The sequence below is a fragment of the Tenrec ecaudatus genome, chromosome 5 (assembly GCF_050624435.1).
Source record: "Tenrec ecaudatus isolate mTenEca1 chromosome 5, mTenEca1.hap1, whole genome shotgun sequence".
NCBI lineage: Eukaryota > Metazoa > Chordata > Mammalia > Afrosoricida > Tenrecidae > Tenrec > Tenrec ecaudatus.
This window is the reverse complement of record NC_134534.1, coordinates 65258126-65286009: the sequence shown is the minus strand read 5'-3', so window position 1 is coordinate 65286009 and position 27884 is coordinate 65258126. Positions and strand designations below refer to the sequence as shown.

Below are 27884 nucleotides of genomic sequence, written 5' to 3'. Positions count from 1 at the left end.
ACAGTTTTAAACCTAAGGAGTACATAGAAGATGTTCCTTATTTCCACTGCCCTTGTTAACGTCAAGTCTCACCGACATGGTGATGTGCTAGAGTGCTTCTGGTCCCAGCGAGTGCCTGCATGAGGTTGCCATTTGTAGGTACTGTCCAGTCGGTTCTGACTCACGGGGAACCCGTGCACAGCAGGATGCATGTTCCTGGTGCTCTGCCATCCTGGAAGTCACTGTTCAAGCGCCCGTTGCTGCAACCACTGTCAATCCGTCTTCGTGAGGGTCTTCCTCGTCTCTGCTGACCCTCGCCCAAGTCTGATGTCCTTCTCCAAGGACTGGTCTCTCCTGATGACCTGTCCCAAGTACCCAAGACAGAGCCTCACAATCCTCACTCTTAGGGAACATTCTGGCTGCAATGACTTCAACACCGATTTGTTTGTTCTTTTGGCCGACCAGGGTAGATTTCATATTCGCCACCAAGACTATGAGTCCCAGGCATCATTTTCTCTGTAGCCCTCCTCCTCACGGTGCGCCCTTCGCAGGTGTTAGGAGCAATTGGAAACACCGTGCTGAAGTCAGGCGCACCTTACTCTTCAGAGCAATGGCTTGGCCTGTTAACACTTTAAAGAGGTCTTTTGCAGCAGATTTGCCTAGTGCCAAATGTCACTCGATTTCCTGATGGCTACTTCCCTGCACATTGATTATGAATCCAATAAAATGAAAATTTTGACAATTTTAATCTTTTCCCTGTTTATTTCTCCGGTGCTTTCGATTGGTTCCGATGTGAGAATTTTTGTTTTCTTGATATTGAAAAATAATCCACACTGAAGGCTAAAGTCTTTCGTCTTCATTCGTAAGTGCCTCACGTCCTCTGAGCTTCAAGAAGAACGGTTGTGTCATCTGCAGATTGCAGTTGTTAGTGAGTCTTTCTTCCATCGGATGCCATGTTCTCCTTCACACAGTCCGGCTTTGCAAACTATTTGCTCAGCGTACAGACTGAATAATGACAGTGAACCGATGCAAGCGCAACACATACCTTTCCTGAGTCTAAATCTTGTAGTATCACCCTGTTCTACCTGAGCGCCTGCTTCTTGGTCCACACGCAGGCGCCACATGAGCACCATACAGTGCTCTGGAATGCCCAGGCTTTCCAACAGTCTCCATATTTCGTTATAGCCACAGAAGTTGAAAGCGTTTGCACAGTCAAAACTATGAGTAAACATCTTTCTGGTATTCTCTACTTAATGAGAGCCGAGGACACGGGGGTGGAAGATATGCCTTAACCCCCTGACTTCACAAAGGAGAAATCAAACAAATTCAACTACTATCGGGTCGGTTCTGTCTCATTGCAACCCTGTAGGGCAGAGCAGAACTGCCCTGTGGGTTTCTGAGACTGCGAGTCTTTGTGGGAATAGAAAGCCTCATCTTTCTCCCATGGAGGGGCTGGTGGTTTCGAGCTGCTGACGTGGTGGCTAGCAGCTTAACGCGTCAACAATGGCACACAAAGGAGCAGGCGACTCCAACTCCACATCTGCCCCAGGGTGATTCCTGTGAGGCAGGGCTGGACATGCCACCATCTTCCCACTGCCTTTCCCCTACCCTGACACCAGCCCTCCCTCCCTCCCTCCCAAGGCGCTCTACTTCCCTGCTGGGTTCCATACATCTTTGCAATGTCCACACAGAATGCCCGCCCGGCAACACTCAGCCGTAGGATTTATTACGGCCGCTACTAGATTGCAAAATACTAAGGACACAGTGCTTTTGTCTGCAATGCCTTTCTCCAGCCACCATCCTCTCAGCCACGGGCTCCCTTGAGCTCTGCCTTGGTCTGTGAGCCAGGACGCCCACCCCTCCGCCTCGTGGTCTCAGTGTGGCTCCTCTGCTCTGTCTTACTGCTCTGATGTGCAGCCCTTGGTGTCCCTGTGCGTCACTCAGGAAGCTCGCTCCACTCTGCTGGGTTCTCTCTCTCTCTCTCTTGCTCACTCGCTCTTGCTCTCGCTCACTCGCTCTCTGTTTCCGAGGTGGCTCTCATAAATGCACAAGAATGGTGACAGCAACCCGTGCCCTCAATTAGTGTCTCACACATCCTCCTTGTGTAGTCCCAGACACGGAGAAGACGTTTCTTAAGCAATCTCGCGACATCACAATGCCGGCATCAACACATCTGACCTATCTGCGAGCCTTTGTAGGACACACAATCTGGCAGTGACTCTGGACCTCTGAATACGTAGTCGGTGACGGTGAAAGGAGGCTTCATGAAGACATTTTACACGATGGTAGTTAATGGGATGGTTTGTGACCATTCAGCCAATAGTGGCCCAGCCTGACTCCGGGAGTACAGAGTAGAACTGCTTCTGAGAGTTTCAAAGGCTGTCATCAATCGAGCAGATCAGCAGGTCTTACTTTTAAAGTGCCTCTGCTGGGCTTGAACTGCCAACTTTTGGGCTAAAACGCCAAGGCTTATGCATCTGTCCCACCCAAGTCTCTTTGTGAACGTGAACGCAGGCATTACTGAGAAACTACAGGGGAAGTTCCTTTGCCTCCCTCCGGTCGGTCTGTCTGCCCCTCTGCCTCCCTCCCTCCCTGTGTTTACCACAGTGGAACAGCCCGACGGCTGACTCCTGGCTGTGTGAGATTGGACAAGGGACTGTTCCCTTAGGACATGATTCAAGAGCAGATGAATACTGCCTTATCGTGCGAGCATGCTTTATATTTTATCAAGCAAAAACACTCTTTCACATGCAGGCCTGGGGAATTTAAACGGCCATTGCCTTTGGTGTGCAGCAGTGCACACTTGCTGTTTCTTTTTTAAAAATCATTTTACTGGGGGCTCGTACAACTCTTATCGCAAGCCATACATGCATCCATCGTGTCAAGCACCTTTGTACATATGTTGCCATCATCATTCTCAAAACATTTGCTTTCTACTTGAGCCCTTGGTATCAGCGCCTCATTCCCCCCCTGCCTCCCCCTCCCCCATGAGCCCTTGATAATTTAGAAATTATTACTTTGTCATATCTTACACCGTCCAATGTCTCCCTTCACCCACTTCTCCGCTGTCCGTCCCCCAAGGAGGAGGTTATATGTAGACCCTTGTGATCGGCTCCCCCCTTTCTCCCCACCCTCCCTCCACCGTCACCGCTGGTCAAGTACTATTTATTTCTTTATCGCCCCATTTCTATCTTTCCTGACCTGCCTGGAGCCAGTGAAAAAATCGTCTTTTACAACCATGCTGCCCAGAAGAACTATCTCAATCTCTTATAACGACCTCCTACCTCTTTCATCTCACCCGTGCCGATGCTGGAGCATAAGGATGCTTTCCATACGAGTTTTGGAGTACTTGATACAGGACGGTAGAAAAGTACATCTCCATGGTGATTAAGTGAGCCAATGGCACAAAGCCGCGTTCACAGTTCAGGTTTCTAGGTCTTTCTAAGAAGGCCAGACCCTTGTCTGACTCTTCCCATGGCTTGGCAAAAGGTTTATTTATCGATGTACAATCCAAACCCAAGCCCTTCCTGCTAGGGGGCGCTTATTTGGGAAAGGGAGTTGAGGTGTCTTCTCCATTTGTGAAGGAGACTTACACGCAGCAAGTTTCCTTTGGGCTCATCCCATAGCTGGAACGAACCAAAGTTGGGTTTTTGCTGAAGGACTTCTGCACACTGAGCAGCTGTGGGAAAGCTCCATGCTCTGCCGAATGCAAAATAAGTTGTAAAAAGGGTTTTATGTCGCGTGGAGTTGGCTTTGCATGTTTAACCCTCCAAACGGGTTCATTCATGTTCACCTGGGCGTTAAGAAGGGAGCAGGGGTCAGGGCTATGAAGCCAAGGCACTAGAGTGGTGCAGTGTGGTTCTTCCCACCAATCTGAGGCCCCAAGTCAACCCACCTCCTCGGCACTGACTCTGACTCATAGCAAGCTCACAGGCCGAGCAGAACGGCCCCTCTGGCCTTCCCAGGCTATCCGTCTGTCTGGGAGCAGAGGATCTACATCTTTCTCTCACAGATCTGCAGATCCGGTTAGCAGCCCAACGCTTCCCAACTAAGGCCATGGTTATTAGGAGACACTTCAGGTCTACTGATTCCTTTTTTCCTTGTAAGTAAAATGTGGGATTTTTGAGACACTACCTTCCCCAATTGCCTGAAAATTTGTACCAGTTTTTAATTAGGGAACGAAACGTTGCAAGGATATCCTCTGAAGCGGAAGGCCCTGCACTGACTCCCTCCATCTCTTTCTCTCTTTCTCCACCCCACTAGCCCCCTTTTTGGCACCCAAATGCATAAGAGACCGGCTGGCAGGGAGATCGGGCAGAACCTCGTTTGAAGCGGCTACTCAATCTGCTCAGCTCACACGGAGCTGCACGGTTGGTTCTCAGAAGTCTCCGTTTTCCCTCTGAATCCTTTCTGAATGGAGGGTCTACGGCTGCTTGCCATTCTTCTGGAGGGTGACACCTATTCTCTGTTCCCTTTGAATATCATTTTTCAAGCTTTCTGGGAAGGGCTGCTACCCTTCTATGAAGAGACTCCAACTGCCAATCTTGAAATATTCTTTGAAACCAGTCACACCAGGTGCTCTGTTCAAGGAGGAGAGGAGGCAACTCCATATAACGTACAATGCACCATTTGTTCAGGGGCAGCACTGGATTTAAATGAAGGCACACAGACAGGCATATGTGTGCGTGCGCGCACACACACACACACACACACACACACACACACACACACACACAGGACTGCAGCCTCAGTAGTAGAATGTTTCTTTTGAAATACTCTAAGGGTTTCAGGAAATGCAAGAAAACTTTTAAAAACAAAGATTCCCCAAAAATCGAAACAGAAGAATCAAAGGAAATAGTAAAAAAAATAAAAATAAAGGAATCCAAAGTTGAGCCTGGCTTAAAATAACATGCTTCCCAAGACAAGAAAGGAAGCTGGGGAGTTAGACGAAGTTGAATCATCAACCTGGAAGAGTAAGATTGGTCTCGTTCAGGCTGGTAAAAGCTCTCCTCTCCAGAGCAATTTTAGAGGGGCAGGCTCATTGGGGGGCCTCTGTGTTCAGAAGACCCAGAGAGAAGGAAGGCAGAGCCCACTGGAGAGCTGCTCTTTTCTCAGCCTAATGTTTGCATGGCACCATCGGAAAGGAGGGAGGACTTTAATACGATGTCTTTGACAACTGCCCCAAATATTTCTCTCCCTCTTACATTATTATACAACGTTCTGCTCCAAAGAGCGGAGACCTGCAAGGGGAGAAGTCAGGTGAGAAAGAAATGGATCCTAGACCAGCAGTCCCCAGACCCAAGCATCAGGGCAGGTCATTTCCTCACTGATAAGCCAAGGGGGCAAACAGTTCTGCAGCTCCCAGCACGAAGACCCGAGCGGCTTAAATGTTTGATAGCTTAAAAGCATGATACACATTTCAATTTACTTTCATATTTTGTGCTTTTTGGCACACTTGAAAATATTTTGTCATCGTTCTGGTAACAACTCACTGCCACTGAGTCTCTGCCAACTCAGAGAAACCCTATCTACCCCCGTGAGTTTCCGAGATTGAACAGGCGAGTAGTAAGGCCTGTCTTTCTCCTGCAGAGTGGCTGGTGGTTTCGATCGGCTGACCTTGTAGTGAGAAGCCCAATGCGTAAACACTATTAAACTGGCTCCAACTCGTAGCAAAACTCACGGACAGTAGAAGTAAAATATCCACCCCAGACTGGCCCCGTCCCCAAGAATGGATGGAGATCAGACCACTGTGATCTCTAGCATTTTTATTGGCTGAATCCAGGAAGCAGATTGCCAGGCTTTTCCACCTCGTCTCTCTTAGCCTAGAACCTCTGCTGAAACCTGCTCAGCATCATAGCAATATGAAAGCCTCTCCTGACAAGCTGGTGAGGAATGGATCTGGGGCGGTTACCTGAAAGGTGACAATTCTAGCATGGAGCCACCATTTCCCACCCCCACTGCGCACACACAATTACACTTGTGTTCAATAACACTGCTAACATACTCCCTCTCTGACAGACCCACCTCCTTAGTGAATTTCTAACTTGGTGAGAATGTTTTGGATTTGAATGTGTGTCAGACCCATCTTCTTTGTTAGAGGTATTAGAGGGTCACGTGTGCTTTTTAACGATTCCCTTATCTCTTCCAAACCATGGTTAGATGGCTACGGGCAATCTGTTGGTTTGAGGTGGTTAATTTCCCTCTTTGCGCTTATATGGCTTTTTAAAATCCTTCCTTCTCCTCACCGATCTCAGGAGTGATTGCAGGTGAGTGTGGACAATGAGAGGGTTTGGGGAGGCCACCCCTCACCAGCATCCTTGTAGGACTTTTGATTTCCCTAAAACTTAACTCATAGCCTACTGTTGGCCTTGTGGGTAACAAATACACAGCTCGTGTATTTTACATCATCATGCACTGCACCCACAGAAAAGCTGCATTTTCAATACTAGATTCAAAGACAGCGCACAAAACATGTAAGGTTTAGCTACAGTTCCACACATTTCATTTTCCTTCATTTCTGCAGTGGTTCCGAACACCAGCCGCTTTATCTTGAAACGGCAGGCCTGCCCGTGATACCCACCAAGAAATTCTGCTTTCCCCTGTCACAGCACGGCTGTCCTCGGCTTCTTGGCAGCACTTGCACCATCATGAGTGACACTTTGGTGGGTACCCTGGTGCTTTCCAAGGTGTACAGTATTGCACTAAACACGGCGACAAAAAGCCACGAGATCACACAAGAGATCACTTGTTGTTGCATTGCAATTTCCGCAGAGAAGACTCTTCGCATCACAGGGCATTCGAAGGCACGCACACAAAATGATCCGTGTATAAATGAGCCCGCACAGTTCACAGCCATCTTCTTCAAGGTTTAATGGTTTGAGGGGGGGTTTCCAAAAAGTTTGTGAAATAATGGAATTAAAACAATAGAAGTCTCCACAAACTTTTTGAAAGCCCTCACGTGATTTTGAGTTTGTTTCAATGGACACTGGGCATCAGGAGCTCCGCATCACCACCACACGCTTGGCTGGTCGTAATCTTCACACGCCTGTGTGTTTGCATGTGCGATACTCAGTCACATGCCCATGAAGAGATGTGATAGCCCCTTTTCTTGGCTGCTTTGCCACTTTCTTGCTATTTTCTTACCACCACCTCTCCACCCCAACCGGGGTTAAAGACAATGAATGTTAATATGGTTATACCCAACTGTTCTCACCTTTTCCTCTGGATGAATTCATCCAACACTAGGGACACCTTCTGGCTCTTTAGAAGAACACATTTATGGAGCTCTCAAAGCTGGATGGCCATCCATTGTTTTAAACCCAAATACCCAGCTTCAAGAGTGTAACTGGTTTTTTGTTTTGTTTTGTTTTTTTGGGGAGAGGGGCTTCAGACTCACGGAATTATTCAATTATCTTTATTATTTCTAAGTTCAATTTACTTTAATGTGGCTTAAAAAAGAGGGATCACCCCCTTTTGTTCCATAGAGTTCTGGGACTTAAGAAAAATCATTTTGCCAGCTATTATATCTCGAGTCTTTGTAATAAAATTCCTCCGGAGGAGAGGTGAAAGGGCGTGAGCGATGCCTTTCTACCCTCTGGCTTCTTAGAGAGGATGATGAGTTGCTGAGCAGGATGAAAGAAATAATCCAGGAAGGGAGCCAGGAAGAAAAGGGGGTGGAGAGAAACTTAAGCCAGTGTCAAGAGGTTGGCGAATGGAAGAATGTGACACAGAAGAGAGAGAGAGAGAAGAAAAAGAAAAAAGGGAAGCCACTCCGATAAATCTCACCATCTACCCTTGAAGGTCTTTTCAAAAGCTTCTCCTCCAGGAATCCAGTCCTGTCTTTTCCACCCTTTCATTCTCTCTCCTAATCTTTCTCGCCCCTGGAATCACAACATATTTATCTCCAAAAACCAAAACCAAACTCACTGCCATTGAGTGGATTCCATCTCACCAAGCAACTGTACATGGCACAGAGCAGAAGTGCGCGCTCTGGATGCCCGGCCTAGACGTCTTTACAGGAGCAGAAAGCGTCATCCTTCCCGTGCGGAAGCAGCGAGGGCTTCTGACTCCTCACCTTGTGTGAAGCAGCTCAGTACCTAGCCCCCTACGCCACCAAATGCTCCCCACATTTTATCTAGATGCTCTTATTGTGACAAGCTGTCATTGAGTTGACCTTGGGCAACACAGCAGCCCCAAATGCTGTGTCATTCTCATGGTCCACAGGGTGTGAGGTGGTGGTGGCGTCAGTGTTTACGCACCGCTATGGTCCAAAGACTTCTCTTGGCTAGTTTTTAGAAGGAGATCTCTAATCTTATCTCCTCCAATGAACTCATGCCGGTCTCCCTGCCTTCTACCCTTTGTTTCTCCAGGCTCAATCACTATGTCTGATCCATCATCGATAGCTAATAAATACCAGCTGAATTAATGGTTGGCTTGCTTTCCTTCTCGTGTCCTTCTAAGACGAGGTGGGAAAATTGCACTTATCCCTTCCAGGGCTATGAAAATGAAGAAGCACCGAGGAGACAACACATGTCCCCACATTTAAATGGTAGGTTGGCCAGGAAGCTCTGTCTTCTGCTCTGTCCACCAGACTAAATCCATTTGCAATTCTAAACGCAGACCCACTTCCCCTTTGTCATCTTGGAAGACTGAGGGAAACGATTGGAGGCCAGCAAATAGTGGGGAGAGACAGAGCAGGAGTCTTACTTGGCAGCGGAAGGAAATAACTGGAACCAAACCACTAGCTATGTCTATAGGCAAAAGAGATTGGGGGTAGTGCTGCTACCTAGAGTCTATTGATGGTCAAATCTAAGCCAGAAAGCAGAAGCAGGGTGAAGGAAACTAGATGGGAAGTAGTAGACTAGAAAGTGACAGCTTGCTGTGTGATCATGAGGTGTCGACGGGATCGGGTAACAGGAATCAGAAGACCCCAAACAGAAAAACATATGGTTGAGAATGAGGGGGTCAGAGCAGAGAGACCCCACACCCATCTGTAGACAATAGGACATTCCCTCACAGAAGGGTCACAAGGAAGGGATGAGTCAACCAGGGCACAGTCTAGCACTGATGAAACATACAATAATCCCCTGGTTCTTTGGGGCTTCCTCACCCCCACTAGCATAATACACAGAATCAAGGTCAGATAAAACCCTCAGAAACAGAAATGGGAGTAATGATACCAGGAGGATAGGGGGAAGGCAGGGAAAGAGGGGAGGGAGGGGGAACCAAGTGCAATGATGCCCACCATAACCCCTACCACCCACCTGCCCCAGGGGGATGGACAGCAGAAATGTGAGTGAAGGGAAACAGTGGTCAGTGTAAGATATGAAAATAATAATTTATAATGTATCAAGGGGTCACGAGGGTGGGTGGGTGAAGGAGGGGGAAAAAGAGGAGTTGATGCCAAATAGTAAATATTTAGAAAATGATGGTGGATTGTACGAGGCAAGAGCACAAAGAAGGTGAAATGAGGGGCACTAGGAAGACTTAGATTGAAGGTAGGTTACAGCAAGGCTGCCCAGGGAACAGAGCTGCGGCTGTGGAAAAATGAGAAGAAGCGGCACAGATTTCTACCTGACAGATTTTTAGATGTGGAGACAACATGGGAGTGACCCATCAGGATGCCCTCTGTTACGCTCTTAAAATGTACAGGCTTTTGTGAACAAATTGTCTTGTTTCCCTGAACCTCGATTTCTACTTAAGCAGTAGGTACAATCCCATATTTTCAGAAGATTTAGAGGGTTGCTTCTCCTTTTCATGAATCCAGAGTTGTTTTTCAAATTAGCCTGTTAGGGCTTGGATGAGGTTGTTAAGCAGCTTTCTCAGAGGCACCCTAGAAGATCTCCCCTTGGCTGCAGGGGCAAGATTTCGCTCACATGTCGAGCCCTAGCTGCAAGGGTGTTCCCTGGGAAAGCACATACTTCCGACGGTCTTAGGAACGACACACCGCTCCTCTGTCCGTCTCCAGGCGGTCCGCCCACGTGCAGATGCGCCCACGTACAAGTACCTGGCTGAAGAGTGTTACCCAGGCTACACCGTGCTTCAAGACAAAATTTCATTTACTTGTCATTAGAAATCAGTGTTTCACAATATATAATTACATATTGTTTTGGGGATTAATCACTATGCTTTCCTTATGTTCAATTTGTAACAATGAAAATACATCCTGCCTATCAGATATTTACGTGAAGATTCATCACAGTAGCAAATGACAGTGATGAAGTAGCAACGAAAATAATGCTATGGTTGGGAGTCCCCACAACCTGAGGAACTGTCTGAAAGGGTCCCGGTATTAGGAAGGGTGAGAACCACTGGTGTAGTGGGTTACCCATTGGGCAGATAATCGCAAGGTGAGTAGTTCAAAACCACAGCAGCTCCGCACACGAGCCCTGAGGTCTTCCACTCCGGTACCAATGTCCAGTCTTGGAAAGGCACAAGGGCCATCCGACCTTGCCCTATAGGGTCGCCATGAGTCAGAATCAATTCAGTTGCAGTTGAATTTGCATTGTGTTACTTAAGCTCAAGGGTAACCCTGCTCACAAAATCCCGCAGTGGGGCTGCCCGCAGAGAATGCAGATGGGATTGGCCTTTCGTCAGTGTGTGGTGCGATTGGACAGGGTCGCGGTGTATGAAAATTGGGTGGGGAAGGATGGATCTGTCAAAACAGGAGAAGAAAGCTGGGGTGCTAAGAAGAGATGACCCAGCTTTAAAATAAAGCTTCGTGAAAAGCGATCCAGTTGAGTAACACTCCATCAAGATAGTGCTGCTAATGGACTCGTGGTGAGTCCCGGGAGCGCGCTGGGCCGGACGCGTGGGGGCTGAGGGCAGTGGGTGGGTGGAAGGAAGGGGATTGGTGAAGGGGAGAGACAGGAAAGGTAAATGAAAAGTTGGCCTCATAGGAAAGCACACACCAGATAAGAATGAAAGACAATGTCTTCGTTTTGCATATTTGTGAGTAAAATGTACTTTTGTTTTTCCTTCTTTCTTTTTTGGTGGAGGGTCCTGTGTGCTTAATCACAAATGTGTACTAGTATAAAACTAACAATAAAGTAATATTTATAGACAAATTAGGGACTAATTCACAAATATAAAACAAATATTGACGTTACAAAAAGTATCTTTGAATGCCCCTTAAAATACTACTCAATGTACCACTTTTTTAATGCACAGTACATACTTTTAAGAATTTGACATCAAAAGACAATGTGAGTCCATGTCACAGAGAGAAAGATTTCCATTGATTTCATTCAGCACAGTAAAACAGGAAATATATACCACGTGTAGCTAATGGACATAGGTACACGCAGCCAACCTGCACTGGGACAAGGGGCTGATGGGCATGTTGCATCAATAAGCTCCTCTTTCACCGAGAAGAACTCATTAAGTAGAGAGTGAGTCAATAAAAGTGAGCTTTATTAAAAGAACCCATGTAATTAAAGGCATGGATGAAGCCTAGCTGAGTTATCAAGGGGCAGTGGCTTTTTAGCCTGGTTAAGAAATGAAACCACATACCACAGACTCTTCTTCCACTTTTAACTTATTTGGGGAAAGAAATATGATACATGACTTCATTTGGGATCGCCAGCATGCATACTGGTCTGATGGAAGAAGCCGTGCCTTCATATCCTTTGGACAAGAGTGACTGACAGTGCTGGCAGGGCTGGCAGCCCTAGGGACTTAATGAGGCCAGTCAGAAAGCCCACCCGACTCGGGCTGGCATGGCCGTTAAGACCAGTCTGCAGGCTACTATCTAAGAGTTTGTATGTATCTGAGGGTATGCATGTCTACAGTACTGAAAGCTGCAACCTGGGGAAACCAGGCTGAAGACTCTGAAAAATCCAAGATCAAATGAGAGTGCTGGGGGGCGAGGTGGGGATTGCGTAGGATAGACAAATGATAAAGCCACACATCAAAGGGCAGCAGCATGGCTGTGCGATATGGTTTTTGAAAGAGAACACCCTCATTCAAGTTTATGTGGTCTTAGTCACATGGTTTGAATAGGGGGCAAAATCCACATGCCAAGCAATGTGTACACCGGGTGTGTTTTGTTGTTGTTGTTTTGCAGACCTCAGATCTATGGCTGGGCAGGGCATCCAGAGGAGCTGTGTATGACTAACTAGTACGCTCTCCCCCCATAACCTTAGTTAGACAGCTTAGTGCTGTCTTGTGATCTGAGCACTGGCTTGGAAAACAGAAACAGCCAGAGGCGTGGATTTGCCAATGATGCCCTATGACAAGCCACTGCCTAGACTAACACCTTCTAATATAACACCATCAAAAGGATTAAGTGCTTACTGGATGAAAAAAATAAAATAAGAAGGTAGATCAGAAGGTGCTCCGAGCACCAGAAAGATTAGTGGAGTCTTCTCCTGGCTGCCGCACCCCCACATCAAGGCTGTCATGGTGGAAAGAGGGGGCACTGTGAGAAGACGGAGATGGAAGACGTTTAGAAATTGCCCAGTTACAAAAATCATCCACCCCCCAGAAAGGATCAGTGACAAGCATGTGGGGTTTTGCCAGTTCTGATGTAAAACCCCTCTGTGATCTGCGTAACTTTTCTTGCCCACCTCAGAGAGTTGCTAAGACAATGAACCAAATGAAATATTGTCTGTAAGAGATCTATGAGCTCAAAATTCTTCACTAAATTATGTGGCATGTGGTCTAAATGGTTCACACACACCCACACCCACACACACAACTAAGAAGCTTGGGAAGTGTATCTGAAAATGGTTAGGCCTTTATCACATTCCCTGGAGTCTACAGGCATTTCCCCCTTGAAATGTCTGCCAAAAAGCATCAGACTTACATATTCCGAGGAGGCTGGATGGAGACTCGTCTTGTAACATATAACTAAAGCTAGATGACTACATTTGTTAGATTGCTAGTTCATGATCTACCGTATAGACTCGAGTGGAAGCTGAGTTTTTCAGCACATCTTGTATGCAGTTTCTGTGGGAAAATTAGGTGGCTCAGTGGATATTTGGGTCGACTTAGACTCGAGTATAAACATTATTGTCAGCTTACTGTGATCCACAAAGAAACACTGTAGAAAATGTGCTAAGTTTGCCTTCTCGAAATAATGAAAAGACCCGTAGCTCTTTCTAACCACAAACTCGATTCACCAACAAACACATCACCCTCGAGCCCTAAGTTTTGTTTAGGAGTGGGTGTTCTTGACTTTGTTCGATTTCTCATTCTCTTTCCAGAGGAGGCCTGCTCTGTTCTCCCATCGTAAGGGGTGTGTTTGCTGGTGGAAAACGAGAAAGAAATGGGCTGGTTTGAATGGGAGGTACTCCAGGCCTTGGGATGCAGATAGAGTAATTTTGACTTATTCTTCCAACAGATGAGGAGTCTGTGTGTATGCCACAGCAGAAAAGCCTGTGTTAAGAGAAGAAACCCCCAAACCCAGACCTGATGAGTTCCCCAAAGAAATGGAAACAAATGGACACCAAAAGATCGAGGAAGACTGTAACAACCGTATTATTCATAATAATGAAAAACTGTCAATGCCTCATGAGCTTGTCCCATATGGAATATTATACAGCAATTAGAGTGAATGAGCTGTCATCAGACCCAACACTATGTACACATAGGATATTGACGGAATGGAACCAAACCCAAGAGTATTAAAGTTTCACAGGCAAAATGAAAAGGCAAACAACACGTTTGTGGTGTTGGAAGTGAAAATGGTGGTAACCTTTGGGGACACAGGTGTGCTTGTTGATTAGGCTACTGGTTACACAGGTGTGTTTGATTTGTGAAAGCATGCTTGCACTCTGTCCATTCTTCTGTGTTCATAAGAAAAATGAGTGAACCTCAAAGTTAATCTCCAAGCCAAACCCACTGCCATCAAGTCAAGTCTGACTCATAGGAACCTCATGTAGGGTTTCTAAGATGGTTAACTATTTATGGGAGCAGACAGTCTCAGATAGCTAGATGAGAGTGGCTGGGGGGTTTGAACCACCGACCTTGTGGTTAGCAGTCTACCCCACAGCAGCACCAGCACATGATTGAACTAGATTTGCTTGGACTGGTGCTCTCATACCATCTGTTTTCATATGTCCTAGTCCCCATAAATCAAAATGCACTAGAAATTCAATTTGATTCTAAGATTTAGTAGTTGAGACATAGAACTTTTCATTCTTACCAAGAGTCATTCTGAATGCAAGATATGAGGGAGCTTCAAAAATTTCATAGAAAAAATGACATTAAAAGATGATGAAAAATTCCCACAAACTTTTTGAAGGCTCCTAATAGTTTAGTAACTTTTGTTTCATCTTTGGGATTCCTTAACAACTTTGGAGAAACCACATCTCTTATATAGGAGAAATACAGGAAAGTGGGTTCAAACCCTCTATTAAGTTTATTTAAATTGACAAAGCCTTTTCCAACTGATATATGACCAGGGTCTTATTTATGATAAATTAGAATCATAGGAGATCCCCTGGAGAACTATCATACTATGATTTTAATCCCCTCGATTTTTAGAACAGGAACCTGATGCCCAAAGAAGCTAATTGATAAGCTCAAAAGAACAAAGAAACCCCCAAAGCAGAACACACACACACATACACATACACATACACATACACATACACACACTGGAGGTAACTAGAAAGCACTGCTAAACAATCACAGAAAGCTCTATTAAATAACAATATCAAGACGGGAATGTGTTGTTCATCACAGAGCCTCCATGGAACTTTACACACTCCTGAAGGCAGTCCTTCCATCTTTGTGACACTTCTCTGAAGACGTCTACACTTCAAACCACACCACGTCACATGGCGGCTTGGGGACCCCTCAATTATGCTCTCTTCAAATGTTTCGTGAGTTTATGGGAACCAAAGAAGTGAGAAGGGGCATGACCAGGGCTGCTAAGTGGACAAGGGAAGGGTTCCCAGAGAAAGTCTCATAGAACATCCCTTACTGCCCTCAAAACGCGAGCAGGTGCATTGTCGCTATCTTAGGCCGGGCTTTCTAGAGAAACAAGAATTCAGTAAAATTCCTATATCTATATCTATGATGAACCCAGCGTGGCATGCAAGATGGCAACTTGCTAATTCACAGGCAGCGGGGACAGGCCAATGACTCCAAGACATTGGCTCAGGTGCAAAGAACCAAAGGTCAGAAAACAGTGAACCAGATGCATGTCGTCAAGGATTTGCCGGAAGACCCACATACATATATCAGAAACAAGTCACACTCCTGAGGAGTCCTGGTCAACTGACAGAGTGCGCTTAGTAGATCTCATCCTGGAAGGGATTTCATGAGATCAGATCTCATAACTGTCAAACCACTGAGAGTCAGGGTCAGCTGAGCTGACACACACCTTATCCATCACAGTTGTGGTAGAAAAAAATTCCTCAGCACCACTTTCCTGACCCTTTCTAACCAATGTAGTTTTCCATTTTCTTCAAACTTCTGCATAATAAGCCCCATGATTGGCACGTGCCCTTTGAGAAAACCCATCAGGGTCACTCTTTTGATCCCAGAACGTAGACACCACACCTTCCGAGCCGACCGCTCTGCCGAGGATGGAAATGCCCGGCAGAAGGAGTCACTGTGGAATTGGACCTGTTTCCCCCTGAAGGCACTCCAACGAGACCAAGACAGTGTATTACTGAGAGGACTTGTCTACAACTATCCACTGACCACAGAGATTGATTTAAACAGTTTGGAATAAACTCATGTATGTAGGAACTGAAACACTAGTAGATTTACTCGTGTGTGTGTGTGTGTGTGTGTGTGTGTGTGTGTGTGTGTGTATGCTAACCATTGAGACCCTAGGCAGGGGTCATGATGTTAAATTGAGTCACACTAAATAATACTTTTTTAAAATGTGAGAAGGCCACCTCTTTGAAAGCACTTAATCAGAGACGTGCTGCAGAGACACGGGTTTCAGAAAGATCCGGGTATCTCCTGGGGAGAAAGGGTTGGAAGAGGACAGGCCCAGGCAGAGGAAGAACAGTGAGGAAGCAGGCTGCAGGCACCCGTGTTCAGCTGAAGGCTGGGCTAGTGAGATGGGAGAGAAAATTGGAGTGGATCCCCAGACACTGAAGAGGAAGAGACCTCAGTGAGGAAGCTATGAAAACGCAAGCTGCATGTCTAGATTTCTGCCTGTGGGGCTTGGTGTCCTTCTCCAAGCTCTGCTACATCAGAGCGAAAGCAGTTCTGAGGACAGACGGTGATTCCATCAGGACATGCTGAGACATGAAGCTGAAAACGTGGAGGGGATGCACAGTCTGTGTGACTGCTTTCCTAGAAAAATTAGACTGTCTTCATCTATAAACCAGTCACGAGCAAGGATCCAGTGTCTGATGCTGTAAGTTGAATGGACACAGTGGCTGCAACAATGGCTTCAAACACACCAACAATTGTGAGGATGGCGCAGGGCCAGGCAGCATTTTGATCTGTGTACACAGGGTCACTATGAGTCAGGCCCAACCAACGACACCTAACAGCACGCGCGCACACCACACACATATGCAAACACACAACGTACTCACCAAGGAGCTTTGGGCTGCAAACCCACCGGTGCTCCACAGAAGAACGATGAGATTGTCTGATTCCATAAAAATTAACAGCCTCAGAAACGCCGTGGAGCAGTGCTCTGCCCTGCGGGGTCACTCTGAGTCCGAAATGACTCCACAGCACTAAGTGGGTGAACAAACTATATAGAAATGTGTCTTCTATACAAACACATACAAGTATCTACATCTATCTGTCCATCTATAGTAAGAAGACAAGGGACTTTAAAGTTCCCAGAATTGGGAGACAATTCAAAAATTAAAACAAACACAACACTTTCTGAAGTAAATGAACTAAGAATCATTATTAACATGGTAGGAACCATAAAGGTTAAAGCTAATGCCTATGAGCCTTTGGCACAAAGCCTGACACATAGTATATGGTTTTTTTTAAACGTCAGGTTTTCTTTTCCACCACTTTCCTCTACCGTCTTAATAAATCTCAAGATAATACAAATATAAACTATTTACATGAGTAGATTTCAAGTCACCTGAGAGCTAGATTTACTGGATGATGCTATGATTCACAAAACGGATCATGTTCTTTGTTTTACAAGGGCCGACAAGAAGTTACTGGGCAGGTTCTCAACGCATCTGTAAGTGTGCAGTCTTGTCATGCATTTGACATCCTCGATCCTATTGGACATGATCTTGTTGAGATTTTGCTTCAGTTACTTCATTTTACATAATCTTATGGAGAACTCATTTTAAATCTTTTTTTTTAAGTAAGGCACAGCATACAGATAGGTAAATGACAACCAGGGAACTACATTAGATAGGCAAACTGGCAGATGATTGCAATGGATAGATGGCTGCGTTCCTGATTATTAATTAATCAAATTCATTTTGAATAGTTTAATCAATTCCCTGAACCCTTCTTCCCTTTATTTTCCTAAAAGTATTCATTATAATAATTTCTAAGCACATACAATAGTGGAGGGAATATTCCAGTTTCAGCAAGTATCAACTTACAACCAATTTTGTTTCATCCACAGTGAACTCCTCTCTCCTCACCTCTAGGTTAATTCCAAGCAAATCCCCAACACTGTAGCAGTTCATTGATAAATATACATATTTTTGAAAAACTGAAACAACATGGGTCAAAAGGGAGATCAAATGATAAGGTGTTACCTTTTAACCTCACGACATCTGCCACACTGACTTTACAATGCACTCTGAAAGCAAGGCGAGGCACATCCCTCCACTTTGATCAGAGGGAATTCACCAGAGGCTTAATCCGCTTGGGGCCCATTCAAATAAATTCAGGGCTGTTTCCATCATGGTTAGCCTTTTGCAAATAAGGTGTTGACAATTTAAGCTCTCATATCATTCCCTCCTTCAGATCTGGGTTTTGTTACTTACAATCTTTGGACCACACAGGCTGATGTGCTTCTCCTGTGTGGACTTAGTCGACTCCTCACTTAGAAGGCTGCTTGTTTAAGGACCTCAGATGCGGTTTTCTCTGATGGCTGGGCACCATCTGGTTTCTTCACCACATTGTGCTATAGCGCTCATATCTCCAGTGTGCTCTCTTCATGAGGGTGAGCATCAAGCAGGGCATGTCCAAAGAACCAGTTGTTCTTAGATTGATTGGGGCTAGGATAAGTATTTTTATGTGATCTCTAAAAACTGAGGACTCTCGAAAAATTTTACCAAAACACTTTTATCACAACGAAAGAAAAGCTACTAATTCCTTATTACCATCACGTATCAGTCAGTGCTCAAACCTGCCCAGGTCACTGATTTCACACCAATATGGAAACTCATGTCCGCACTCCATTTCTGGGACTCATAATATTTACATGTTGGACCTCCTACTTTGAAACGTTCTGTTTTCCATCTCTTTTTGTCTTCTTGGTCTATTTTGGGGGAGTGTTCCATAACTTTATTTTCAAGTTGATAAACAAAAGGATTTCCAGAAAATGTTAGCATGAGGTTAGCATCAAGCTAAGGGGACACCTTCTGGGCAAACACCTTCTGGCAAGTACAAAAGGGCATGGAATCAGATCCTTCAGGAGCAGCCGTGGGCATAGTCCATATAAAGTCTCTAGGCAGTGTGTAGTCTGTGGAAAAGCCTGTTGGTTTTCTTTGAGTTTACTAGGTGGAAATATCAATGACAAAGATATTCATAGATTAAGTACTGATGGAGCTTTTTCAGTTCTTAAGATGTAAAGCGGGGTCAGCAGAGATCTTATGGTAACTCTCTTGTGCAAAGAATGAGTAAAGTTGGCTACCTAGTTATTGTTATAACATTTATGCATAAGAGTCATAATAATCCCTTATTATTCTGTTAGTATCTGTAGACTCTTCAGGGATATTACCTCTCATTCTTGACAGTGGTAATTTGTGTCTTCTCTCTTTTCTTCCTCATCAATTGGGCTAGAGGTTTACCAATTTTATTGATCTTCTCAAAGAGCCAAGTTTTGGGTTCATGTATTTTGTTTATTCTTTTTGCTTTTGATTTCTCCCATTGCTACGTTGATCTTTGTGACTTCCTTCGTCTCCCTCTTCTTCTTATTTTCCTGGTTGCAGGTGTTAGCACTCACCTGAGACCCTTGTTGTTTTCTAATGCTGGCAGATCCTGCTATAAAATCTCCCTGTAAATATTGCCTGAGTTCTGTTCACAAAACCTGACTGGTTTCCTTTCAGGCAACTCAAAAGATCTCGCTTCCTGTGTGATTCCTTCTTTGACCCGCTTTACTTAGAAGTGAGTTTGTTTGGTTTCAACTATTGAGGCCTGACTGAGACTGGTGAGGCTTTGCCGCTCACATTTTGGACAAGTTATCAGGAGGGGCCCAGGCCCTGGAGAAGGACATCATGCTTGCTAAAGCGGAGTGAAACAAGGAAAAGGAGGGAGAACCTCAACCGGTTGGGTTGACAATGGCCACAACAATGGGCTCAAATTAAGAATGGCTGTGAGGATGACGCCAGACTGGGCAGTGTTCTGCTCTGTTATGCATAGAACCATCCCGACTTGGAGCCGACTTGACTGCCTCCATCTGAAGGTGTGGCGGTGATTAAAACCCAACTGAAGGAAGCAGGCCATGCTGTCCTGAAGGCATTAGCTCAAAACAAAGCTCCAGGAAACGAGGGAATCATAACCCAAATGTTTCAACCAGCTGGCGAAGCCCTGGAAGCACTCACTGCTTTATGTCAAGACATTTGGAAGGCAGCTACCTGGCCAACTGACTAGAAGAGATCCTTTTTGTATCCATCGCAAAGAAAGGTGATCCAACAGAATGCACAAGCGATGGAACATTGTAAGTGATGGCACATGCAAGCAGAATTTTGCTGAGGATCATCCAACCATGGTTGCAGGGAGCTGTCAGAGATGCTGGCCAGATTCAGAGGGGAATGCACAACAAGGGAACATTGCTTTTGGCACATGGCTCTTGGTTGAAACAGAAAATACCAGAAAAAAATGTTTACTTGTGCTTGATTGACTATGCCAAGATATTAGACTATGTGGACCATAAAACAAACTATTCCTTGGGCAGTACAGGAATTCCAGAACAGTTCATTGAGTTTCCGCAGAACCTGGACATGGATCCAAAGAGGTAGTTCTATGTCCAGAATTAGGAAATACTGCATGGTTTAGATGAGCCAGTCAGGGTGCAGGGTAGCCATGATGAACCTACAACTTTCCTCTAGTGCCAAAATGCTTCCTCCCCACCCACCTCCCACCAACACGATCCCAATTCTACCTTACAAATCTGGCCAGACCAGAGCATGTACACTGGTACAGATAGGAACTGGAAACACAGGGAATCCAGGATGGATGATCCCCTTTAGGGCCAGTGGTGAGAGTGGTAATACCAGGAGGGTGAGGGAGGGTTGGAAAGGGGGAACCGATTACAAGGATCTACATATAACCTCCACCCTGGGGGAGAGACAACAGAAAAGTGACAGTGTACGATATGACAAAATAATTATAATTTATAAATTATCAAGGGTTCATGAGGGGGGGAGCGGGGAGAGGGTAAAAATGAGGAGCTGATACAAAGGGTTCAAGTAGAAAGAAAATGTTTTGAGAATGATGATGGCAACAAATGTACAAGTGTGCTTGACACAATGGATGCATGTATGGATTGGCATAAGAGTTGTATGGGCCCCCAATAAAATGATTTTTAAAAAAGAAGAAAAGTGTACATCAGGGTTGTAATCTCTGTGTGATAAGCCAATAATAGAAGAAGTTGGATTATTTGAAGAAGAATTCCGCATCACGATTAGGGAAGGCTTACTAAAAACCTTCGATATGCAGATGACACAAGCTTGCTTTCTGAAAGTGAGGGGGACTTGTAACACTTGCTGAGGAAGATCATGGATTGCAGTCTTCCATATATTACTACTCAGTGCACAAAACCATAAAAACAAAATCCTCACAACTGGACCAATAGGTAACATCATGATAACTGGAGAAAAGGCTGAAGCTGTCAAGGATTTTGGCTTGCTTGGATCCACAATCAATGCCCATGGAAGCAGCAGCCAAGAGATCAAAAGACACATTGTATGAGGTAAATCTGCCCCACGAGGCATTTTTTAAAGTGTTGAAAAGCACGGATGTTACTTTGTGTGCCTGCCCCAGGCCATGGTATTTTCAATGATCTCATATGCATGTGAGAGTTGGATTTTAAATAAAGAAAAATAGGTGCATTTGAACTACGGTGCTGGCAAAGAATATTCAAAGTACCACGAACTGCCAAAAAAACAAACAGATCTGTCTCGGATGAAGTCCAGCCAGAATGCTCCTCAGAGACAAGGATGGTGAGACTTTGACTCGTTTACTTTGGACACGTTTTCCCTGCAGAAGGACAGCATGCTTGGGAAAGTGGCTGTGAAACAGAGGAAGAGCCTCAAGGAGCTGGTTTGATCCAGTGGCTGCCACAATGGCTCCAAGGTCAGCACAACCGCGAGGATGGGCCGCACAGAGCGGCGGTCCCTCCTCTCGGACACGGTTCCTCCCGAGTAGGAACTGACTCAGTGGCGCCTACCGGGAGCAGGCACACTTCCCACGTGCGCCTGGAAAGCACGCGTGTAATGAGATGGGATAAAATGTTGGATCGCAATGTTGTTTCAGTCTTCTCTAACTTTACTGATTTTCCTGCCTGCCTAGTCTCCTTGCAGAGGCACTTGTGGATGTCTCCACTGGCCCTGGAAGTCCTAGCAGTTCTGACTTCACGCAGCTTGCGGCTCTGCTTTGGGGGCACAAGCATCGAGGATTATGTCCTCTCCGGAGTTGATCCCGCTGTCATTATGAAATTACCTTCATTATCCTTGAAAATGTTCTTTGCAACGAAGCCTATTTTGTTTCACACTAATCTAGCCGGTTTAGATTTCTTTTTATTTTCTCTGAATATAGCGAGTGTGCAGAGCAAACAGCCAGGCCCAATCAATTGGACAGGATGATGTCTCCTGACAGCAACCTGAGAAGTCTGCCCACAACCACAGCAGAAGACGGCTCTACTCGGGAGCCAGGCTACTCCGTGTGACCTGAGACTGCAGCATCGCCTCAGCTGGGCGCCCACAGAAACGCAACTAACTTCTCAGGCTCTACTCGGGACCTACTGCACAGAGTTTCTGTTGATGGGACCCAGAAATCTCTGTTCTAGCCAGTGCTCTTGGGAACTCTGACACATGCTAAAGTTTGACGGTCACTCACTAGACTCTAGTGACTACAGTCTCTTCTAGCTCCATGATTCTAGGAATAAATATTTCCATTAAAATAGGCAAAATGATACATGCTTTTGTCTAAGGGTAAACACACTGGTGGCATTATGGTTATGCACTGGGCTGTTAATGGCAAGGTCAGTGGTTCAAAACCACCAGCCGAACCTCGAGAGAAAGCCAGAGTTTTCTACTTCTGTAAAGAGTGTCAGTCTCAGAAACAGGGGCGCGCTGCGCCCTCTAAGGTCGCTATGTGTTTGCATCAACTCCATGGCCGTGAGCTTGGTTTGGTGTTTTGTATCTAAGGGTGAACAAAAGTAAAGTTTTCTCTGGCTAGAAAGGTTGATCTGTGAACGCCACATGTCTACAGTAATGCTCCAAACGAAGACTCTTTAGCATGTTGCTTATAAAAACGACTTGTTTAAAGAACTATAGAACGAGCTGTTTTTAAAAAATAATAGACCCATATTTCAGGAATACAGGGAAGCTTTAATTACTTTGAATTTTTTAAGGTAGGAAATACTGCCTGTGGAAACATCATAATGACTTTTCACTGCATGTGACTACTGAGTCATGGGGGTGAACCGGAGTGGGGGATGATTCAAACACTGGCCTCTTCAAACAACTCAATTCGAAGAACGTTTGTTTTCCTTGAGGTCTGGTCGGTGGGTGGGCCATTTTCTGCATGCGGCTTCCCTGCTGTGCACTCAGGCTGTGCGCAGACAGCTTTTGAGTGAGTTCTCTCTCACACAGGTGGGATTCTTTCTCCTTGCATTTATATTTTACGCTCATACCTGGAGAGTTATGTCTTGCTCAGATGGCTGCTACTGGCATAAGTACTGTTTGTAAGTGCCTCTGGGTCTGGGGCGGCACACCAGGCTTTTTCCGGCCTTTCTAGGCGAGATCTCCGGTGGGGTTCCAGACCCTGCCATGAATTTACTCTCGCAGTACAGCAAGGCACATGATGCCTTGGGGCTCCCCGTGCCTATATAGAAGTTGTGTTAAGCTGCTATCCGCAAGGTCGGAGGTTAGAAACCACCAGCTGCTCCAAGGAGGAAGGACAAAGACGGGTCTTTCTACTTCTGTAAAGAAATAGTCTTGGAAACTCGCAGGGGCAGTTCTAGCCTGCCTTCTAGGGTCGCTATGAGTTGGCATCAATTTGATGACAGTGAATTTGTTTGTTGATTTGGTTCCTTGGTAGTTTATTAAGTGTACAGATGCATTATGGACACGTTTTAAACAGTGGGAAAAACTACCTAAACATGACAGACACGTGTTGTTGCACAAGTGTCCCCGACAGGCTTACTCAACACAAGGTTGTCACAAACCTTTCATTTATTTTTGTTTTGTTTTTGTAAAGCAAGGTCTATATTGGGAAGCCCAATAAAAGGAGCTATCCCTGTCGTCTCATTTAGTCCCCACCGTCACCCTCCCTCCACCCCCAGCCCTGGTGGCGCAGTGGTTAAACACTCCGCCCTTATCCTCCGAGGTCAGTGGTTCAAACGGACCAGTTGTTCAGAGAAGAAAGGGATAGGCTGCCTCTACTGTACAGATTGAACCCCGGGAAGCAGGTCGTCTTTATCCCAGGGAGCCACTGTGAACTGGAATCGACTGAAGGCAGCAAAAGAGCCCTGGCGGTCGAGCGGTCCACTGCTGGTCTGCTCACCGAAAGGTTGGTGGCATGAACTCCGCCCCCTGCCCCCCAGCAGCGCCCGACAAGAAAGACCTGGCGATCTACTGGTTAAAGATGGCAGCCACGGTAACCACATGTGGTAGCAGTTCCCATCTGACACAGAGGCCCGCTATGAGCCCGGACGGACTCCAGGACCACACCACCACCCTTCCAGGGTGCCTTGGTGGTGCGGTCAAGTGCTCCGAAACCCTGGCCTTCTACCACACAGGGACCCACCTTGCTAGGAGCATACAAATCGAGTCGCAGAAAAAACGGCTTCCAACGTGCCGATAAAAGATTAACAAGAATCACTTGGCTTGAAGGAATTTTAATTATGACACGGAGGAGAGAGGAGGCTGTAAAATAAAACCACGGCACTGTCCACAAGATGCTGAAAACAACGAAAACCTCCCAACTAGACGATCCGGAGCAATCATTTACTGGATTTGCTGTAAGCACACATTAACTTCTCTTAAAATAGATGATTTATCCACGACCGTTTTATGGTTCTTACCCGTGATTTATCTATGATTTCAAAGGCGATCAGTTCAAAGCTTAATGAATTTTCTTGATATTGAGTTTTTAAACGTCTGAAAACCGTTTACTTCACTAATGTCCTATTAACTTAACATTTAAGCAAAGCGGCAGGATCTGAAGAAAATCCAATCTCTTCTGATGATTAAATTTCAGTCATTGAACATAAAAACACTTGGAACAAGAAGGACCGTATAAATGAACTGTCAGCATATATTACAACATTACAATGTTGCTTAGGTAAGAAAATGCGCTTTGGAAAAGCTCACACCATGAGAAGCCAATTGGAAAAACAGAGGAAGTAAGCTATCACTGAAATAAGGAGGAGGAATTCCATTAAGGCTCCAGCCCAGGTATGCGAAGGAGGTGTGATTGATATGCGGAGCTTGGAGAGTAACTGAGTAGGGCATTCTGAAGCTCGGCCTGCCTGCATCTAACATCTCTATATTTGGGGCCCCAGCTTGAAGTGGTGTTTACATAGACATTGCTTTACACAGCAAGCTCTTTCTCCTAAATGCTGGGGGGAGGGGGGGCGCTGGGGGGGCTTTGCTTCAGTTACCACATGGGCCAGGGAGCATTTTCACAAAGTCAAACACAATGTAGTATTGTCCAGGGTTAGTCTCATAGGAAGATATGCTTAGTGTTCACTTTTCATGTCAGCAGTTACTTTAAAAGCTCCATTTCATCCAAAGTCATGGTTGACAATGATCATGAGGTCATCGCGTCCCTATCTTCCTCCCAGTAGGTCCCTTTGGATGCTGGAAGCCACTATTATGACCTGCTAGAGAAACAATTTTAAAAGTTTGCTATTTATGAGGATGAGGGTATGGATGAAGTCAATGTCCTGAAACTGCCCCTAGAATTGCTACTGAGCACTGGAGTCTAGTTCAAGTTGAAGTGAAAAACACATACACAATGTCTAAGAGTAGGTGCCCTGGGGGCATAGGGGATCTTGTTGAAATGCTAAAAGACAGTGGTGAGTTCTGAGTATGTCTGAGTATGCAAGTAATTATAATGCAACTGAGACCCAGTGGATGGATTTGGGTAGTCCCACTCTTTCAAACATTCTTTTTTGGAATAGCTATGAGACACTGAAAATTGTTTATAGTAAAATCTTGTTAAATGAATGTTTATTACATGAATTTCAATGTGATGAGGCTAAATAATATTCTAGCCAACCTAATTATTACTTACTATAGCACGGTGTATTATCTCTTAGGTTGTAGCAGCCACATTATAAAAGATGGCTCTTACTATACCATGACAAGAAACCAGGGACCAATCTGCGATTCCTACTAGCTCGCTGTATCCCAGGCCAAAACACACTTACTGTACAACCCTGATAAATGATTACACTCCCTACGTCGATTAAAACTCAATACACTAGGCACACCGGAGCTACACCTATACTGTTATTCCGACCATAAAGCAGAGATCATCAACTGGAAAACAGATCAGCTTAAGGCATTTACTGCTCCCATGCCATCCACTTGTCTCCCTTTTTCTAACTGCTCGCCCGCACTACCAGGAGCCCTGTGGCACAGTGGTTCCTAGTTGGGCTGCTAACCTCAGAGTTGGCAGTTTGAAACCACCAGCTGCTCCTTGGGAGAAAGACAGAAGGTTCTGATAGAAAGAGTCGCCGTCTCAGAAAATCACAGGGGCGGTTGTACCCTGTCCTACAGGGCCCCTATGAGTTGGCATCGACTCGATGGCAGTGAGTTTGGTTTGGTTTGGTTTGGGAAGCAAAGACTGTCCTCTTGGAGGTGTAATGAGCTACGCACTAGGCTACTCAACACAAGATCAGCCGTTGGAAACCACCAGCCTCTCTGAGGGAGAAAGAGGCTTTCTACTCCCTTCAAGAGTTACTTTCAGACCCATGGTCAGTCCTCCCCTGTCCTGTTGGGCCCTGGGTCAGAATTGACTCATGATGGTGAGTAGGCAAAGACAATCCCTATGCCATGGAGTCAGTGCTGACTCTTATGGACCCTGTATAGAATTTTTGATACTTTAAATCATTATGGGAGCAGATAGCCCTTCATTTGCGTGCAGAGCATCTGGTGGGTTTGAACTGCCAACCTTGTACGGTTTGGATGCTAGCCACAAGGTTAGCGGTTCAAATCCATCATCCCCTCTGCAGCAGAAAGAAGAGACTTTTATGCTTGTGTACAGAGATGGGAGCACTGGTGGCATAGTGGTTACACATTGGGCTGTGATCCGAAAGGTCAGTAGTTCAAAACCACTAGCCTCTCAGCAGAAGCAAGACAGGGCTTTCTATTTCTGTAAACAGTTAAGTCTCAGAAACTCATGGGGACAGTTCTACACCTGTTCCATAGGGTGGCTGTAAGTTGGCACTGACTTACTGACAGTGAGTTTTGATTAAAGATGAACAGCTTCAGAAACCCAATGGGGCCGAGGTCTACTCTGTCCTGTCAGGCTGCTAGGAGTCAGAATTGACTCCGTGGCAGTGAATTTAGTTTGGGCTATGGAGGCAAAGACAGAAAAGGCTGTCTGAAAGGAAAGGAAGGTATGAACAAAATAGGAAAACCTAAGAAAAATTGGGCAGGGAAGGTGGTGGGGGTGGGGGGCTGTGTTGGTAGTCCAAGGACTGACAGAGGGGTAGGGAGAGTAGATAGTCTATGAAGTTTAGGGGAAGAATGGTACATGGCTTGGGATTTTCCTATCTTCCTTTGAGGATGAGAGAAAAACTGAAGGGTCGACCTCTTTCGAGAAGCAAGTTACTTGACACGATGAGCTTCTAGTACGTAGTCAAGCACTTGCCCCCGTGTCTGCTCTGTGCGTTCAGTGAATACAGGAACCATGCTTACACACTACGGCTTCCCATGCGTACGCACTACGGCTTCCCATGCGTACGCACTACAGCTTCCTCGGAGCCTGCCATTAGCCAGCATTCACCTCTTCGCTGAAGAAATAAATTTACCAGTTACTAAAGTGGCGACCAGGCCAATGTGAAGGCAGTCATTATGCTGCATTATGCACTCCAAATAAGCCAGCGTACATTTGGACAATCCAGCGGAATTTTCTTTATTCCACTTTACTCCTTGGCTGGTTACTCACAGCATTGTGTCAACAGGGAGATATGGACAAAGTTCGTATGCAAAGAGATGATGCCAGAAACGTGGACCAGTGGTCTTTGGTGTTACAGATGGGCAGCCAGCTATTTGCACAATAAAAATAAATAAGATTGTAAGTACAGAAATAAGTTATGTTACCAAACATGGTGTCTAAATTTGGAAAATCTTTTTTTTCACCAGTGTTTTTCCCTGAGAAATAATCAACTTGTCATGATACCTGCTTTTAAAAGTGTTGTTTTAAGATGGAAAGTCAAGAAAATGTTTTCCATGGCCACCGAAAGCCAAATTTAGTGTTTCCTTTCTCATTGGCCGTAGAACTGCAATAAGCGGCTTCCATCCTAGCCAGTGGCATCATTCAACCAAGGGAGCCTTTTAGTGGAGCTGTCGCCCGCGGACACTGTGCTCATGGGCCGC

At 45.5% G+C, this 27884-nt stretch overlaps 1 protein-coding gene across 9 annotated transcripts in view; it reads right to left on the bottom strand.

Annotated features, from left to right (window-relative positions):
• Positions 1–27884, bottom strand: part of STAU2 (staufen double-stranded RNA binding protein 2) — a 345263-nt gene that overhangs the window by 47935 nt on the left and 269444 nt on the right. Inside the window, exon 14 of one of the 9 annotated variants that reach the window (XM_075549575.1) lies at positions 12362–12397. The exons of the other annotated variants lie outside the window; for them this stretch is intronic. Coding sequence (XP_075405690.1) covers positions 12377–12397 — 21 coding nt within the window. The 3' untranslated portion in view covers positions 12362–12376. Of the gene's footprint in view, positions 1–12361; positions 12398–27884 lie in introns of those variants that run through there. 9 annotated transcript variants of the gene reach the window in all.